This window comes from Salmo trutta, chromosome 22 (assembly GCF_901001165.1).
Source record: "Salmo trutta chromosome 22, fSalTru1.1, whole genome shotgun sequence".
In the NCBI taxonomy this organism is placed as follows: Eukaryota; Metazoa; Chordata; class Actinopteri; order Salmoniformes; family Salmonidae; genus Salmo; species Salmo trutta.
In genome coordinates this window covers 23431849-23452586 of record NC_042978.1, presented here as the reverse complement: position 1 = coordinate 23452586, position 20738 = coordinate 23431849, and the positions used below count along the sequence as shown (strand labels likewise).

General features: G+C 40.8%; 1 protein-coding gene across 1 annotated transcript; it reads right to left on the bottom strand.

The window, feature by feature from the left end:
• Positions 1 to 1665: 1665 nt before the first annotated feature.
• LOC115158402 (LIM/homeobox protein Lhx4) lies at positions 1666 to 11032 on the bottom strand. The gene is made up of 6 exons (XM_029707307.1): positions 10695 to 11032; positions 6865 to 7036; positions 5207 to 5409; positions 4268 to 4422; positions 3959 to 4130; positions 1666 to 3331 (listed from the first exon to the last, which is right to left on the bottom strand). The coding sequence occupies exons 1-6, from the start codon at positions 10771 to 10773 to the stop codon at positions 2952 to 2954; spliced, it is 1161 nt and encodes a 386-aa protein (XP_029563167.1). The 5' UTR covers positions 10774 to 11032; the 3' UTR covers positions 1666 to 2951.
• Positions 11033 to 20738: the final 9706 nt, after the last annotated feature.

Genomic DNA, 20738 nt, shown 5'->3' with positions numbered 1-20738 from the left:
TCTTCTGAAGTGAGTGATGTTAAACACCACTGTTTGAGGTAATTGATGCTATTCTTACCTTCTGGTGCATGGTCATAGCTAAGTCATAAAATATGAATCATAGGTTGCAGTCACTCCTGGCCCATATGCTTCTTACAAGGTAAGAACAAGATTGACAAATTATAGAAATTGAGTGAACAATCCCTAGGGCCTTGCTTTGCTTGTCTGTCACACCTTTCCCTATGAGAAGGAAACACTAACTATGGTCCCTCCTCTTTTCTTCTGGTTCTTTAGTGGTGGGCCGGCCATAGCTAGGTCCTTCCCACTGCTGAGTTGTTGCTCATCCTCTTTCTCTGCAGTCTGAAGTCTAATCTCTTCTAACTGCATCTGCTATCTGCATTTATGATAGAATATACATGTAAACATTAAAGAGAAATACACCCACTTTAATCCAAAGACCTTTTAGCTTTATTTCCTCATATAGATATTTCTGTACACAGTTCCTATCAATGCACAGAAGGCATATATGAATAGTTTCAGTGCTATCTTTTTCATCTTTTTTAAAGACACATGGCAATAAATAGCGCTCATGAAACAAGACTGTCAACACCTTTTGAAACTGTACAAGATTTACAACAATTAAGACGCAAAGTTCTGAGGCAACAGATTGAACAAAAAGTACATTGGTGTGTGTATATATTTGCATGTGTTTTTTTTCATTTGCTTTCTGGTTGGCATAATGTATGCTCTTTTCAGCTGGTTCAACATTTGGCAATTGATACAGAAAGAAATATAAATTAGCAGACATTGAGATTTTGAGAGATTTTTTTACAGGAATTGTTCTGTCCCTTTGTACACTTATTCTCGTCATAAAACTTTAGAAACAACATGAGTCTTGAAACCAACACCATCACACAAGACTGAGATTTTGTAAAACCTCTCTCATCTCACCCAGTGCGGGTACTAAGAGACAGCCTGTAACGCACGACACAACAACATATTCAGATACCATGACAATCAGGCCATCAGCTGTTTTACACTGTCTCTAAGTATTACGTTTGATAATCCCTTTTGCATGTATTTATACTGAACAAAAATATAAACGCAACATGCAACAATTTCGAATATTTTACTGAGTTACAGTTCATAGAAGGATATCAGTCAATTTAAATAAATTCATTATGCCCTAATCTATGGATTTAACATTACTAGGCAGGGGCTCAGCCATGGGTGGGCCTGGGAGGGCATAGACCCACCCACTTGTGAGCAAAACAATCCTGATGGTAAAGAAGACGGATGTTGAGGTCCTGGGCTGGCGTGGTTACACGTGGTCTGCGGTTGGACGTACTGCCAAATTCTCTAAAATGACAATGGAGGCGGCTTCTGGTAGAGAAATTAACATTAAATTATCTGGCATCAGCTCTGTTGGACATTCCTGCAGTCAGAATGCCAATTGCACGCTCCCTCAAAACTTCAGGAATTGTGTTGTGTGACAAAACTGCACATTTTAGAGTGGCCTTTTATTGTCCCCAGCACAAGGTGCACTTGTGTAATGTTGTTTAATCAGCTTCTTGATATTTCAGGTGGATCGATTATCTTGGCAAAGGAAATATGCTCACTAACAGGGATATAAACAAATTTGTGCACAAAATATGAGAGAAATAAGGTTTTTGCGCATATGGAACATTTCTGGAATCTTTTAATTCAGCTCATGAAACATAGGACCAACACGTTGCATTTGTTTTTTGGTTCAGTATACTTTGATGGGTGATATTACATCTGTTGACAGAGAAGAGCAGCTTCTAAGCAGCCAAAGATACTGGAACCAGGAAGGCTGTTTATGACTTTTCAGCATTAACAGTGAATGTTCCTCAGTCAAGATTAGGTTGGTGTGTGTTTTCTCATATAAATAAATATACTGCATTAATGAAACATTTAGTAAAACGATTGTTCTGTTCCCATATCTGTCATAATGAGTTAAGATTCCCCATGTTGTCAGCTGCACCAATAAAAGAGGATATCAAATGTGAATTTCCACGTTGTTGTTGGGTTGCCTTTGCACTTCTTTCTATCCTACAGTCATTGGGTCATGACGACTTCTAGCGGAGAGCATATTCTTGGAGTATGAACAACAGAGAAATAAATACTGACAAAAGTATAGCCCCAGGACTACAGCTAATTCACAGAGAAGAACAAGTCAAGCACCTACATTACAGAAGAGAATGGATTTGAAGAAAGCGTCTTCCCCCCCACACTGTATAGACCAACATCTAGTAATTCCTAAAAACCCAGTGCTGTTAGTTTCAGCATTACATACAAAATAAAAAAAAACTTTGCATTGCAAAATTAAACTTGTGTCACTGTTTGAAACTAGTTCTCAAATGAAACACTGCTGGGTTGCATTGTGCATTCATCTCTCTTCTGTTTGTTGCTGTCCATGTACAAAAGAGGAGAAGTGTAAAGTGCATTGCCAATGTAAAAGGCTTTTATATGAACATTGATCCTCCTCATTCAGAAGCATGCAAAGCTTCTTTTTTTAGGGATTCCATTTAGATTGTGGCCCTGACATTGCTGATGGCTGTTTGGGCTTGCCTCAGGGTTTAATGACAAACATCATCCCAATGCAGAAACTCATGCTGGAAATGTCAAATCCAGTTTTTTTAGAGAATGGAATCAAATCTATCCATAAAAAAAATGATAATACAGTGTAAGTTCAACATTCAGTAGTGTTTTGTCCTGCCATTCTGTTCTGTGTGGCGCCACTGCTCTGCTCAGGTCAGTGGTGGGTCTCCACACATCCTTTACTCTAATGTGGTGGGAGGGTAGCTGAAGTGTAGCCTGTCCGGCATACCTACTACTTCCACAACCATAATTGGACAACAAGCAATATCAGTTTCAGGGAAATAGAAATGTAAAAAGCCTGCTTCGTCTGTCTCTGTTCCACAGTCAGTCTGCTGTGTTCATGGTGGAGCTCAGAACTGGGAGTGGTCCATCTCATCCAGCCATGATGCAGGGCTGGTGGGGAAGTCTGGGTAGCCCGTGCTGCTTCCCGTGGAGAGGTCAGAGGTGGGGCCTCCTGCCATGGACCTGAGAGCCTGCCCCACGCCTCCCTGCCCCCCCTGGGCCATGATGCTGTCCATGGTGAAGCCCAGGTTGTTGAGCAGCGGGGTGTGGCCGGGCAGTGAGGCGATGGACGAGGGCGACTGGGGGAGGCCGTAGGGACTGCCAGTCCGAATGTCATGATAGGGCTGTCCAGCAGCGTCCAGAGAGAAGCCTCCGTTCAACACTCCCCCGTCGCCCACACTCCCATACAGGCCGTTGGTGTGGCCCAGGTCTGACAGGATCTGGTCATCTACAGAGAGAAGGGAGGGAGGGTTTTAACAATTCTATGGTGCTGTCATCAACTATATCAACATTATACAGCTTTTATCTTTAAATAGAATTAAGTGCCGTTACGAAACCTTTTTATTGAGGAAACATCATCTGGATTTCATCTAGGTAAATGGCATGGGTGTGTAGTGTTCCCCCAGCGCTTAGTAAAAGGTTGAAAGACTTGTGATTTACCTTAAGCTCAAACAAAGGGGGTCTTTGCGTGCAATACAAAATATTTGTCTCCGGCAGTCCCTCCAGTGCTGTTTCAATAACAACAATGCCCCAGAGCACTTTCCCTCTAATTGACTAAAAGCTTCACCTACTTTATAGAGTTTCTGCTATGGGGTTTTCATTTCTCGTAAAAATGGCCTCCTTTTAAAAATGGCTTGAGACTTTTATGAGTCCCCAAAACGGGCTCACAAACATCAAACAACCATAAAAACATGGGGATGTCTAAAATGTAATTTGCACAGTAGAAGCTTCTCTTTTCATGTAGGCTCCATATTGGAGAAGTGTGAAAAGAAAGACAGGAAGAGGAGGAGGACTTGAAGAAGCGAAAGAAAGATGTGAAGTGAAGGAGGTTTGGGGTTGGGTTAGCCATACTGACCTCTGAAGCTGAGCTCACTGTCACTCAGTCCCGCATCGTCTGTTGAACTCTCCTTCTCTGCTTTGTTGCCTCCTCGGTTACGTTTGACGCTTTTGTAGAACTGACCCCAACGGTGCCGCCCTGCGTCCTTCTTCAGACGCTTCTCTTTCGCACGACGATTCTGGAACCATACCTGCCATTGTGGGAGTAGAGACGTTTGACTTCTAATTCATGTATATATCTGCATATTATCACTGGGATGTTATCTTAAGCTAGTCCAAACTAGACAACTGCTCAGCTTGGAATTAAAGATCCTGTTGAGGCACACACCTGCACTACTCTCATGTCCAGTCCCGTCTCTGAGGAGAGCTGCTCGCGGACGTGGCGCGCTGGCTTGGGAGAGTTCTTGTAGGCAATTTTAAGGGTCTCCAGCTGTTTGGCTGTGATGGTGGTCCGTGGTCGCTTTGCCCCTGCCTCTGAATCATCTGAGAAAGATGTGCAAGGATTAAAGAATATCTTCTGGAAGAATATTGTTTGCAATATTTGCATTAAAAAAAAAATGTAACCAACTTGTGGCTTTTCGCTTTTGAAAACATCATATAGGCTTGGATGGACTGAGTGGTCATGTATGGCAAGTCAATACCCTTCTGAAACTGTCCCGCTCTATCTGTAGGGGATATAAATCTCCCTGGGGAATGCCAGAAGAAGGGAGTTATTGGGGACCCACCGTAAAAGTGCATTGCATCACTTAACATAATCAATCAGTGGGCCATGGAAATTTCCATAAATACACAGGCAGAGCTTTCAGAATCAGATCCATAAAAGGTCACAGCAACTGGAGATTTAATGCCCAAGCAGGACACTGAGAGACACTGAGAGACACTGGGACCCCATCCGGCTGGGTTTATGATGATTCTGTCGCTTCACTATCTCACTGTCTCTTGTGATTCCTCAATGCTTCAGTATTATTGTACATAAAGGAGTTAATTGCACCTTGCTGTCTGCTGAACTCCCTGTCTGAATGCTTTTGAATGGGCTGCTAACTCCTGCACCTCTCCACAGCTCCCCTGCTGGACCCTGCTGGACCCATTACTCAGAGCATCACACCAGCTCCAGATAGTTCATTCAAGTCAATTCCCTGAAGAGGTTCTGAATATGACAGTTTATCAACCAGGGAGATAAGACTGAATTATTATTTTAAAATATTTGGATGGTGTTTGATGGCCGATTGGCCATAGAACTAGTAGGATGGCCCAGTCAGAAACCTACCATTCTGTTTGGCTGTTTCATAGTCCTCCTTGCACACCAGCCTGCCATCCTCCATGAGGTAGAACTCATCCCCAGTGGCCAGCTGCCGGCTGCACATGACGCAGGCGAAGCAGTGCAGGTGGTACACAAAGTCCTGGGCCTTCCGCACCACCTGGGTCGGAGGGATCCCCTGTTGGCACGACGCACACTTTGTTCCAAACCGCCTGCAAGTACACACACACACACACACACACACACACACACACACACACACACACACACACACACACACACACACACACACACACACACACACACACACACACACACACACACGCGCGCACACACACACACACACACACACACACACACACACACACACACACACACACACACACACACCTGCCATCAGTTACACAAACGCCACACAGAACAGGTGGATGCATCTCCACTGTTCAGAGGCTGAAGATAACATGGCCTTATAATAATAGTATCTGTAATACTACTTGGGTTAGTTGTAGAGGGGCAAAGCGTCAGTGGTGGAATGTATTTGTGTTGGTGTTGGGCTTGTCCTCAGCTTGACGAATGGCCTGGATCAATGCAGTGGAAGTGGAGGCTATAAGAACCAGTAGAGAGAGCCCTGCACAGTAAACAGGCTGAAGAGAACCAATAAAGCACTGACTCAGGATGGGGCTGTAAATCACAAAGCCTATACAGAAGAATAAACCCTTCCTTTAGACCAAGGAGAAGCTTCTTCATTACTGCTAGAAAATCCTGCACTATACTCCAGTTTCCAGCCCAGGCCTCAGCCCCATCATCTCTACTAGCATCCCTATAGTGCACACACAGCATCACTGCAGTTTTAACAGCAAAAATCGCCCCTATTGTCCCCAGGGCCGACTAATAAAGTTAATCTCCACTCTCTGACTCGCAAGCTTTTTAGGTCTCAGTGAAGCTTCTGACATTAAAACCTCTCAAACATGATTTAGTAAAAGACAGTACTGATCCTGTTTTGGATTAAAGTATAACTTCATTTACTTCTTTAATGCCTCAGAAATTCAATCGTAAAAAGATGGAAGCAAAAGAGAGAGAAATAGGGATGAGAAGAAATTCAAGTTGCTGTTGTGTGTGTCCAGCTAAGGCTGGTAGATCAGTAATTCATTGAATTACTATATAGAGTGTCTTTGGAGTTGAAAGTTTGAGTGTTTTGTGTTCTGTCTTATCCAACATAAGTATTCAACATGGACAGAAAGGCAGGAGGATGTCAAAGGATGTTCAGCTTGATTAACCTCATTGTGTTGGTCCTGTCACTAAGTATTGACACAAGCCTGTTTTATAACATCCATTATCTCACATCATTATATTATGAAAGTAAACGATGTAAAGAGGAAAATCCTCACTAGCACTAGTCCTGTATGATAAGTGAAGTCAAACCTAGTCCATGAGTAATGTGCTCGCCAAATCTTTCCTCAGAAGCAACATGCAATACAGAGCACTCTGATCATGTCACGGATTTTACAAGTCAAAATCAGTGCAAGTTTATTGTCATTTTTGAGCTCACAAATATTAAAGTGAATCACTTCTACAAATAATGTCACTTAGCTTGCAACAATCAAATTCTCAAAATTCCCAATCAAACAAGATAGGTGAATGTTTTAAGATGAAGAAGTGGAACTCACTTGAAGAAGTCCTCTTTGCAGTACACATTTCCTGCCCGCGAGAAACACTTGTCTGCCAGCAACGCTTGACAGTCGGCGCACTTGAGGCACTTGGAGTGCCAGTGTCGGTCCAGCACCTTCAGGATGAACTTGTCGAGGATGTGTTGACTACAGCCCGCACACTGGGGGATTTCTATGGGGAGAGAGAGAGAGAACACACACCGTGAGTTAAGATAAAATATTGGTGGTGGAATAGTGCAAGGAGACAAGGTGAAAACCTGCCCTCGCAGGTTTTTAAGATCAGAGCCGGCTAAAATTATGTTAAACAAAATCGGTAATGTAGCCTAATTCCTCATCACTGTGACCCTCGATGAAAACAAATATGGCCTGACAGAGTAAATTGCATCATCATGCCACTCATTCGACTTAGGTTTATCAAAGGCCTGTGTCAGTGCCACAATATTTAGCCTTGAAGTGGATTTGATTGGATAAGCCGACTGATTCGAAACCAAGTAGTAAATATATATAATAAATACTAATAGTCATTAATAACGTGAATGAAAAAAAACTGGGCTATAAGAAGGAGCAATAACCTTGGCCTTATAGTGTTAAAAACAATGCACTATTATCACCATCAACATCGTAACACCAGAACAGTGTCGCTATTAATGTGATTAGTCTATGCAAAAGTAAATAACCAGAGTTATTTTTATATTTATAATTTTTTTCATGAGTTTGATAGAATAATACATATTAATAGTATTGTTCTTATTATTGTTATTATTATAGCCATCTTATTTGTTTTCATTTCAGAAAATGAAACTTCGGGAATAATTTCCCTCAATCTCCGTTGTCGTCTGTGCAATGGTACCGCATGTGAACAATGGCCAGATGAAGAGGGGCTGCTCATGGTAGACTAAATGGCATTTTCAGTATCTTAGAACAGCGGGTGAGCGCGTGAAGAGATCGAAATTGAAACTAACCCCTCATCATGAAAGCGGATGCAATAAGCACCGTTTTGTGCACAAAATCATTGGCCAGGTGATTTGTTTTGTGCTCGAGCAGTTTAATATTTGTACTGTATCTACAGTATGTCTGCAATCAGGCTTTGCCAAGCTAATTGTTGTTTTAAATCAATATTTTTTTAACTCATACTGCCTAATGAGTAATCTATTCACACCCACAGCAAGCTGTTTAAATGTGCGCTGTGGAGGTCATAACAACATTTCTAAACAATTACAATACAGTAGGCCTACATGTGCATCTTCATACTGCAGCCTACGTTGGGAGACATTTTTGAAGAGTAAAACATTGACATTTTTATGTATAGTTTCTGGAGGGCTGCTCAATCAACTACATTTATACATAAGGCCTAAGCTAAGCATGCACAAATAGAGGGTTGACTTTACAATACATTTATGAAGGTGATACGGTAGCCTATACAATGCACAGGAGTTGCATTTTCAGATGCTGCAAAGTTAAATGTATTTAATTGTACTATTGCGATGTGGCATTAGCCTATACAGACATCGGCATAGCAGGTGTTTCCCAATCAACTTCCCAATCAAATGAGATAACTATGGAGTACATGGCTTTTTAAGACTCTTTACAAAACTTAAATAAAAGTTAGGTGTATTTTACATCCACAAAATGTTAAAGAAATCCCCTGGTTTGTGGAGCGTTATGCATTATGCTTTGGTGTAAGTGATGATACTGAAAGGAGAGCACGAGGGCCAATCTTGGCAGTATTCACGTTCAATGTCTAATAGCCCCCCCCCCCACCTTCTGCATAACTTGTAAATCACACGATTATACCACTTAAGATCTCTTGTGAGCCTCCTCAAGACGGGTCCTCAAATCTAATCAAATGTGATCATATACGCTTCCTTTTCTCAGTTACAATATATGCATCTCCTACAACATAAATATATCATCCTGTTTTACTGTATTTCGATTAGCAGAGGCTAATTGTGTTTTTTAACAGGACTAAAAAAGTGTTTCATATCACCCAAGTCATGTACTTATTAGCTACAATATCGGAATAACTGTAGGTTTTATAGGGAACGAGCACATAGCCTATAGAGCTCATAGGCCACATTGAGCTCATAGGCCACATTGAGCTCATAGGCCTATAGCTCATATGTTTTGTAGATTGCATGACCTACACTTCAAAGCAAGCAGACTGTAAACTCTATTCAGGTAATAATCTTATTTTTCTTGGGGCCTAAACGGCTCTTGTATCCAAACGGTTTAGAATAATTACCCTTATTCATAAGAGCATGCTAACAGCCATATTACTCATGATAATAATGTTTAGATACATAATACTAAATTGCTTTTATTCCCAGAGTAATCCAGTATTAAATCCTGCATGTATGCACCAAGGGGGGTTGAGTGGCAAGATCTTTACACAATCTTTACACAATCTTTACACAATCTCCTTCGATTTACAAAATTAAAGAGCATATACACCACTAACATATCGTTTTATAGGTTAAACCAATTCTATTTCACAATTCTACATGGATTCACTTTGTGCATTAAACATTATGGTTCACTGCCTTTACCAATAAGGTAGCCTAAATGAAGGTCAATTCAAGACACTTTTAAATGGGTTAAATGATAAAGGATGCTAGATGTTGAACTAAAATATACTCTCCTGCGCTGAAAGAAGCAACAACCCGTTTGGATCTGTGATGTAAACTATCTAGTATTTCATTGTGGATTAAAAGCATCATTAGAGGTATTAGTGTAGGTCTATCTACACATTCCCGTGGCTCGCATATGAATAATTAGGTCAGGAATGTATCCAATTCCAGTTCCATCTTGATTGCAGGATCAGATTATATAGCATAGATTAACAAAACGGAGTTAAAGAGCAGATGCGAAGATAATGAGCAATTATTTGCTTTGATGCTGAGCTAAAGTATTTACTGCACACACAATGTAGTGAAATATTCCACGTTTGTCATTTTTTAAATAAAAATTAAAACTACTTGTTTTAGTAGGCTATAATATCATATCACAATCTATAAGTGTTATATAGCCTACACCCTATGTGTCAAACAATAATACGACTGGCAGAATTGTACAATAACACAGCTATAGCAGAAACATCAAAGCATACGTAAACATAACCTGGATAATACCGATACGACACAGTAATAGCTGTCAGTCAAACTGGAGGGGTATGGAGAGTAGGTGATGAGAGCGTCTGATCTCTCGTCCATGGCCGGACAAATAAACAGCTGTCTCATCTCTGACCAGAAGCAAACTTCTCATACAGCTCGAGGGAATAGAATAACAAAATGTATAATAAAATGTATAATAAAAAAAAATGTACAAACATAAAGTGTTTATGCCTTGATGAGTGTTATACTATTGTACACATGTCCCAACCTAGGCCTATATATGCTCAGGGGTTCTAATACGTGTAAAACCAGCATGTACAACTCGTGCATAAGGCTGGGGGTTGGAAACACAACACTACGAGCAGTACAAACGCACACTTTAAACAAGACACAGGCTACATGTGATAAAGAATCTCTATCCATACAGCATTCCGCCAAATTTCACATGAGGACCAGAAGATTAAAATGAAATGAACAATACCCTCACTTCAAATAATAATATGAAACGCACGTTATATGAGTAAGTAGAATAATATGAATACATATGATCCAGTAGAATAATATCGCTGCCTTCTTTAGCCAGGCTTGTCTGTCCCTCAACCCAATTTAATTAAACGCTACATATTTTTTTCTACAGCAGTGCCCTGCAGCATTTCAGAGCTCGGCTGCCAATTTCCGTATGATATAATCAATATAGAAAAGGAAGTGGAAAAGCCTTACGTTGCATTGGCACTCCGAGTATCTCGGGTACACCCTTCACAGGACTCTCTGTTGGTAGAACAGCAGCACTTTGCATCATTGTGATCCAAAACGGGGAATAAACACACACATATACACGCTCAACAAGGTGGGCTGAAGCTCCCGTCTTTTAGTGAGAAAATGTAGAATATGTCAAATAGAACCAGGGTATGAACCGTTCTGTAGATCTAGCTGTCCCTTTAAAGTCCGGTATTTTTTATTATCCTGGAATATTGTCCATGCGTGCGAGATTTCGCCGTGCTCTTTTGATGTGGATCATACAAGCTGCTTGATTCATTCACACTGCAGGGGCAACTGTGACGTCACCCCAGCATAGGCACCACCAGGGACCAATGGGGTCCTCCATCAAGTCTCAAATGGGCGGAAGAATTCTGCTCCTGAGCGCAGGTGTGCAGTGAGAAAGACGGAAGAATTGGTGACAAAACAGAATTCCCCCAGAAAGAAACAACCCTCTTTAGAATAGTATCAATAAATAGAGTCTCGCTTTGCACATAGCATTGTCTTTCTATCAGTATAACTGAAGGGGTAAAATGTTTTTCAGCTGAATATGGCAATACGCTTTAATAGATAGACTTTGCACTATCAAAGCGTCTCTTTCTTCAGAGACGTGAAAGGTAACATTGAGCAACCGCTACTAGCCTATACAGCCGAATACACAGCCTACCTGCTCTGGTGACATATTCAATTAATACGTTTTCTCATATTTTTTCATTTTAGTTTTTATTTCACCTTTATTTAACCAGGTAGGCCATTTGAGAACAAGTTCTCATTTCCAACTGCGACCTGGCCAAGACAAAGCAAAGCAGTACGACAGAAACAACATAGAGTTACACATGGGATAAACAAAAGTACAGTCAATAACACAATAGAAAAATCTATATACAGTGTGTGCAAATGTAGTAAGAGGAGGGAGGTAAGGCAATAAATAGGCCATAGTGGCGAAATAATTACAATTTAGCAATTAAACACTGGAGTGATAGACGTGGAGAAGATGAACGTGGAAGAAGAGATACTGGGGTGCAAAGGAGCATAAAAAGAAATTACAATATGGGGATGAGGTAGTTGGGTGGGCTATTTACAGATGGGCTGTGTACAGGTGCAATGGTGGTAAGCTGCTCTGGCAGCTGATGCTTAAAGTTAGTGAGGGAAATATAAGACTCCAGCTTCAGTGATTTTTGCAATTCGTTCCAGTCATTGGCAGCAGAGAACTGGAAGGAAAGGGGCTAAAGGAGGTGCTGGCTTTGGGGATGACCAGTGAGATATACCTGCTGGAGCGCGTGCAACGGGTGGGTGTTGCTATGGTGACCAGTGAGCTGAGATAAGGCGGGGCTTTACCTAGCAGAGACTTGTAGATGACCTGGAGCCAGTGGGTTTGGCGACAAATATGTACCGAGGGCCAGCCAACCATACAGGTCGCAGTGGTGGGTAGTATATAGTGTTTTGGTGACAAAACGGATGGCACTGTGATAGACTGCATCCAATTTGCTGAGTAGAGTGTTGGAGGCTGTTTGGTAAATTACATCGCCGAAGTCAAGGATCAGTAGGATAGTCAGTTTTACGAGGGTATGTTTGGCTGCATGAGTGAAGGGGGCTTTGTTGCGAAATAGGAAGCCGATTCTAGATTTCATTTTGGATTGGAGATGCTTAATGTGAGTCTGGAAGGAGAGTTTACAGTCTAGCCAGACACCTAGTTATTTGTAATTGTCCACATATTCTAAGTCAGAACCGTCCAGAGTGGTGATGCTAGATGGGCGGGCGGGTCTGGGCAGTGATCGGTTGAAAAGCATGCATTTAGTTTTACTTGCATTTAAGAGCAGTTGGAGGCCACGGAAGGAGTGTTGTATGGTATTGAAGCTCAAGGATATGACAATTAGCTGATCTGTAAATTGCATGTAGGCTAAAAAAAAGAAATTATGCTCTAAACCTTCAGGAAAGGTAGGTCATATTTGTTAGGATAGGAGTTATTGAATTTGGTTTGCCGATAGCATACAAATAGGCCTACCTTCGATGATGTGTAGGCTTAAAAAGCAAGTTAATTACATTTTGTTGATTGGACATATAGGACCTTCCACCCCCATCTGGGATATGGATGCCTGATGAAGACCTAAGTGTAGTATGGTTGTTCAAATAAAATCACCTTAGAGCATGAGCATCAGCGTGCGGGCTTTTCCTTTTTATTTTTCGTTGATTGGACACAATCACAATATTTGTGTCTGATCTCTATGAATGGGATGTAACCTGACTGCAAGGAAGACCTATTGTCCGAGAGCCTTGACAGGTATTAGAAGTCCAAGCACAGTCCTTCTGACAGTGTTCATTTCAATTCCGCGTTTGAGAGACTGCTTTCGGATAAGATATTCCCCCCGGAGAGTTCGTAGTTCAAGCAAGATGAACTCAATCTTCGCTTCCAATTTGCTTCAACCATGTACAGTGTGGTTGCTTGGTCCGCGTCCCAAGCTTTCAGATGAACAATACGGTCCTATTCCACTCACACGTTGAAGTAGCCGACTGTCTGAATCTCGGAATATCTGAATACAAAAGATCTACAGCATATAGGCTTATGTCTGCTATTACCATAACCCGTACCACCATTACTAATATAACAACAAGTGTTTACATTAATGATCATGAACATTGAACATTTATTACATTAAATAATATATGTAGCCTATTAATCATCATTGAATGATTATTACAACATAAGAATACTAATAACAATAATAAGAACAATACTAACAATACTACTACTACTACTAATAATAATAATAATAACAATAATAATGACAATACTAACAATACTATTACTACTACTACTACTACTAATAATAATAATAAGAAGAAGAATAATAACCTATTAATATCAACAGAATTTTGATAATGAGCACAATAACTGTAGAATATTATTTTGTCTAGACAACAATTGAAAGAGGAAAATATCAATTTGGGGCATAAGAAATATTCGTTTTTTTCTATTCACCTTGCATCCTCCCACAGTCGTCAATATTCCACGTTGGTTCAACATACTTTCGTTGAAATGACATGGAAACAACGTTGATTCACCCAGCGTGTGCCCAGTGGGCATCTTCTTTCGTTTTCTGAATATGTACAAGTACAAAACTATTTGTTTCAATATCAATGCTAACTAGACTCAAATCAGTTGGGTTATCACTTGTAGACTGACAATATAGGCCTATAGGTGAATCAATGTCTAAAACATAGAAGATATTCGGAATAATTAGCATGATGGGAATATGATGCTGGATATTTCAGCTAAACTGATAGGATATTTAGAAGTTAGCTGGTGATTCCATTGTGTCACATCGCAGTGCAATAGGGCCTATACAAACCCCTACGCGGCTGTGTGTTAATATTTCAAATAGAATTTAGTCAAATTAAAACACTCATCAAGCTGATTAAATGTGAGCAGCAGGGATATTACGGGAATACTCCCCACACCAGCCACACACCAGCGCTAAATCCTCCTTCATGTCTGTATGCCAGGTGTTCCAGTAATATCCACCCCCTTCATCTATCCCCTCATCCAGGACAGCGCGGCAAGGCAAGAGAATCATCCCGTCATACACTTTCATTTCCAATATTCACTTTTCCCCAAAGATTATTCAATTACTTTGATTGTCGAGTGCATTGCAATCATGCATTTGGCTTTTAAATACCGTTTGGAGAAAATGATCTTGGACTGTCAACATTCGGTCATACAGTTAGATGAATTGATGGATGTAGTAGTTCTGTAGTGGATAAAGGCAGAGCACATTCGACAGTGAAACTGCTGGACAAAATGTAGATGTTGTTTCTTTTATTCATATACCCACGAACGAATATAAAAAGGAGTCTATATAAAAATACAATAGAGCAAGCGATCAAAATATCTGAAGAGAAAAAAAACTATTGAAATAGTATAAAAACCTGCATTTGTTCGATCCCCTGCTAGAAGGTACAAATACATGGAAGTGGGTAGTACACCTCTTGTGTGCTTGGGGGGGGGGGAAGTCATTGTGTCATTGTAAAATCGAATGATGCATCCCTTAGTATAGGACAATGAGTCCTAGGCTGTAACTAGGAGCTATAACTCAAGCAAAGGGCAACTTTTCTACCACCACTGTTGACCCAGTCACCTCTAATTAGATATAATATTTCAGTGTAAGAGTTCATTGACATCTGCGATCCACAAATCCATCTTATAGGCAAAGCACAAGGACCAAGAGGTCTCCCAATACAACCATTCATTCTCACCACTGGACCGCTATGTTGTCCATAAGATAACCAGGCCTTCCCCCAAAACCAGCTTATAAAAGAATATTACACGTTTGCACCCAATAGGCTAGCTTGATTACCCTGAACGAAATAAGGCGTCATCTATGCTTATTATTTAAACCGAGACACACTGACGGAAGTGGTTTGGTGATTGACAGAAAGCACAAATAACTTGAGGACCTATAGCCTGTAAGTATCTTACTTGAAATGCAGTTGATAGTTGTGGGTAATCGACAGATATATAAATAATCACCTAGGTCTATATCAAGTCAGGTTGTATAGTTGAACGGGTTGAACCGAACTCAAATGCACATAGGTTGTCCAGTAGTACAGTAGATTTCAGTAAGAAAACACACACAAAACCACACACCGTAGAGTGTGTATACCATACGCTCCATGAGATGATATGCACACGAAAACAGTCAACTGTGATTGGGAGAAACATGAATAACAATATAAATAGAAAAGCCAATGGTTTATTTATGCTAGATCTATTTATCTTCTTTTTAAAACATACATTATATCCTGCTAAATAATTCAAGGAGGAATAATATGTTCATATATTGTAAATTGTGGTGGATTTGTGCATTTAATGCATTTGCACAATGAAACTTAAACTACAATAGCGATCAACTTCACTCGAATTGAACCTGGAACATTGTGTGCCATAGGAGAAATCTCGAAATCTCCTTCTTATCCTTATCTAGTTACTTTTTATAAGCCTGCGTTGCCTACTTGTCAAAGTGACACAGAATGAATGGACCCAGACTTACACAATATACAGGTTTTAACATCACATGAATAAATTCAATAAATTCAAATTCAAGATGCGTAATATCCATAGGGAGCATCACACTTCTGCCCCTCGTATTGACAAAACACGTACAACTTCATGCAAACCTACCTACTTAGGTGGATTGCAGGCGTCATGTTAATTTCAGCACTACTCCTACTGGACAGCGCTCAACGCGACGCGAGCGTGGCAGCCAGGTCGTGGCTTTCTCACGTCTTGTTCACTCCAGCTAGCTTCTGCAAGCACGAGGAGAAAGCTGTAGCATTTTAATAATATCTATCTCTGTTTCTCTGAAAATAGAGACAAAAATAGAGAGAACCATCGTGGCTGTGGCATGTCAGAACGTTTCTTTGCCAGAAAAAGACAGTGAAAAAAAGGGGGACCTTTAGACGAGGACAAGGAGAAAATTAAATTGCACTTGGGAGCAAATTCTATTAGGGAATAGTTATTGTCTCCTGACAGGTCCTGTCCATTTAAGTAATTAGTGGAAGAGATCGCTTGAACAAACGAGCTGTATTTTAGTCAGAAATAATGTTTTCCACCGCAATCTGATAGACTACTATTTTGTGGCTTAATAAGTTATATTTTCCATTTGATTGTATTATCTGTAGGCTAATGTAATCAATCCGTTGTTATTATTAGACCACAAATGTGAACCACAACCAGCGGTAGGCTACTTACTATGTATGGCTCTGTGCATAACAAGAAGCCCTTACATAATAACTGATCATCTGTGTTGTAATGTCTGCTAAGACATTTTAAAGATAAATCAAACATCTGAATGGTGCCATTATATTATTTTAGTTGCATTTTTTTTTTAGAATAGGTCGTTACAGATGCAGTATGCCATATTGCACTATATGGGGAGCTTATAGGTCTTGAAAAATGACCGAACTGAAGACTTAAAAAACAAACCTCACAAACGTTTATTTTGCAATAATGTCTATCTACCTCCCCATATCACAGGCCTACGTTTCAATTGTGAACATTCAATAGGCTTATATTTTGTATAAAATCTGAATTTTTGTTTTTGACAAATAAGAACACGCAGCCTTGACACTGATGATCTACATCTTGAATGAACACCGACTGAAATCTTATAATTAACAAGGGAAACAGAAAATATTCCCTGTTGGGTGAAAATACATGGGTGCTTGGGTGCATTAAAACAATGTGATCGACGCATCCGGGAATTTGTATTAGTACATCGTCCATATCCAATGTTAGGCTGACACTGAGGCTTACCAAACTTTCTGTCCTTTTAAGTTGAATTGGTCCCTATTTAAACTTCAAAATTAGAGAACAGTATCAGGGCCTGATTCTGAAATATATAGCTCAATTATTCCTCCACTCCCCCCCACCCCAATCCTTTATCAAATAGCACCCCATTAGGGTACACTGGAGATGGACTGCAAAATATAAAGAAACTGCCCCTAACATAGGCTTCTCTGGCTAAACACACATAGAGCTTTACAGCTAAAAAAGAGTCCTCCTTAAATAGCAGTCACATGACAATTGAAGGTCTAGGTGCAAACAGGAGAGCCACAGTCGGGCGCTTTGGACTGAGATAATGCATCTACACATCTACAAACAACTCTTCACCATGCATTACTGAATAATTACACTTAAGAATTATCACAAGTGAAGTAAGCTACATGTAAATATTACACTACAGCATGCTGACAATGGAATTATTGTAAAATGGATTGAACCGTGTATGTAAAAAAAAAAGTTAAAAAGAAAATCTTGTGTTGTCACATTAACGGGATATAGTTAAAGTATGCATAGATGGGTGCACTGTTTTCACTGCTATAGTGATATCTGATGTCTTCTACTCTCATTGAGGTATGCAGGGGCGGACTGGGACAAGAATTCAGCCCTGGCATTTAATCCACACCAGCCCACATCACCGTGTGTGTCATAAGCGTCGTAGTGAGTGGCCAAAACGCAGTGGGTATATGTATGCTCATCTTCTTTTATTGAAGAAAACAAAAACACTTATACTAAACAAACAATGAAAAACAGTCCTGTAAGGTACACTGGCAATACATGGAAACAACTACCCACAAAACCCATGGAAAAACACCCCTACTAAATAGGACCTTCAATTAGAGGCAACGAGGAACAGCTGCCTCCAATTGAAGGTCAACCCAAGAAACTTAAACACAGAAATAGACACACTAGAACAAACATAGAAATATACTAACATAGAACATAAACCAAAAACCCCGAAACACATAAAACAAACACCCCCTGCCACGCCCTGACCAAACTACAATAACAAATAACCCCCTTTACTGGTCAGGATGTGACAGTGTGCACCGCCAACTCAAACCCCTCCCCACTGGCCACCAACCATACACACACACACACCATCCCCACACATACACCCTGACCCTACACACCCTACTTAGACACAGGCAGTAGTGCTGACACATAACATTGGTAGTACAGTACAGTGTTTCTTAACCATTTCTGTATCAGTGACTGGCCAGACATGGTCCTCCTTTTTTTAAACCAGTTCATCTTCAAAATAAATACATTATGTAAAAACACCACAAGGGATCCAACTCACCACCACCACAAGCTGTGCCGCAGATCTAGCCATTTTGTTTGCCTCACTGTTGTGCTGTCTATCTGTCTCAGCACCTTCTCTGCTGTCACTGTTCTTCTTATCTATCTATCTATCTATCTATCTATCTATCTATCTATCTATCTATCTATCTATCTATCTATCTATCTATCTATCTATCCCTGCCCTGCCCTGCCCTGCCCTGCCCTGCCCTGCCCTGCCCTGTCTGCCTGTCTGCCTGTCTGCCTATCTATCTATCTATCTATCTATCTATCTATCTATCTATCTATCTATCTATCTATCTATCTATCTATCTATCTATCTATCTATCTATCTATCTATCTATCTATCTATCTATCTATCTATCTATCTATCTATCTATCTATCTATCCCTGCCCTGCCCTGCCCTGCCCTGCCCTGCCCTGCCCTGCCCTGCCCTGCCCTGCCCTGCCCTGCCCTGCCCTGCCCTGTCTGCCTGTCTGCCTGCCTGCCTGCCTGTCTGTCATCCTGTCTGCTTTTATTCCTTATACTTTATAAAAGCCAAGCTAATGACTTAGGCTATATTGCAAATGAGTGCCTGTCATGCATGTTCCCCTGAATCAACACATACCCTAAGTGTTAATTACTATTACAGGGATCCAGACTAACATGTTCCCCTGAATCAACACATACCCTAAGTGTTAATTACTATTACAGGGCTACAGACTAACATTCCCCTGAATCAACACCTACCCTAAGTGTTAATTACTATTACAGGGATCCAGACTAACATGTTCCCCTGAATCAACACCTACCCTAAGTGTTAATTACTATTACAGGGATCCAGACTAACATTCCCCTGAATCAACACATACCCTAAGTGTTAATTACTATTACAGGGCTACAGGTTAACATTCCCCTGAATCAACACATACCCTAAGTGTTAATTACTATTACAGGGCTACATACTAACATTCCCCTGAATCAACACATATCCTAAGTGTTAATTACTATTACAGGGCTACAGACTAACATTCCCCTGAATCAACACATACCCTAAGTGTTAATTACTATTACAGGGCTACAGACTAACATTCCCCTGAATCAACACATACCCTAAGTGTTAATTACTATTACAGGGCTACAGACTAACATTCCCCTGAATCAACACATACCCTAAGTGTTAATTACTATTACAGGGATCCAGACTAACATTCCCCTGGTGTCACTGGTGCCACTATCTTTTACAGTTGGTGGCACCAGCCCATGATTTGGTTTGTCCGAAATCATGAGTAATCATCTTATAAAGTAATTCATAGTGCTATGTTCGATGCCTAGAGAAAGCTGATACCCTCCTCCCTCTATTTGGCAGGGACAAGGGGATGAAGCTTCAAAAGCTGTGTTTTCCTCGAAATTGCATTTTGAGATTTTATAGGATCAGAACATATTTTTCTGTTGAGCGCATGGCGGGAGAGGAGAATGTCTCGCTCATTACAGCAGCAGGCCCCAGTAAAACAGGCACAGGGAATGGGACACACTTTCATTACAGGAGTCATGAGGACAATGCACTTTACTGTTTGGCCAAATCATGGTTTTAGCTGCCCACAAACAGGACGTTTTGAGTGAGGTGACAATGTAGAATCTGGTCTTTCTGTTTTTTACAATCCATGATCTTGGCTGTCTCTTTGGTGCTTCCATGTATGACATTGAATGTGAATTTGCGTGACCTCAGCTATCAGAAAACCAGGCCGGGCGTTGCACACTGATCAGCCAAAGGCTCATTGAGTATACCAAACATTAGGAACACATCCCTAATATTGAGTTGCACCCCCCTTTGCCCTCAGAGCAGCCTCAATTCGTCGGGGCATGGACTCTACAAGGTGTCGGTGTCGAAAGTGTTCAACAGTGATGCTGGCCCATGTTGACTCCAATGCTTCCCACAGTTGTCTCAAGTTGGCTGGATGTCCTTTGGGTGATGGGTCATTCTTGATACACAGGGGAAACTGTTGACTGTGAAAAACCCAGCAGTGTTGCAGTTCTCGTCACAAACCAGTGCGCCTGGCACCTACTACAACACCTTGTTCAAAGACACAAATCTTTTCTCTTGCCCATTCACCCTCTGAATGGCACATACACAATCCATGTCTCAAAGCTTTAAAAAATCCTTCTTTAACCTGTCTCCTCCCCTTCATCTACACTGATTGAAGTGGATTTAACAAGTGACATCAATAAGGGATCATAGCTAAAAAAAAACAGTCCAGCCTATCTAGCATTTGCCAGAATTGCCTGATGGCCAATCTGCCCCTGGAGGTATCCTCTGCTATCATCTCTTTCAGGAGGAGACATGTCCCTTTTCCTAGGATGATCTGGTGGCCATGGTGGGGAAGCT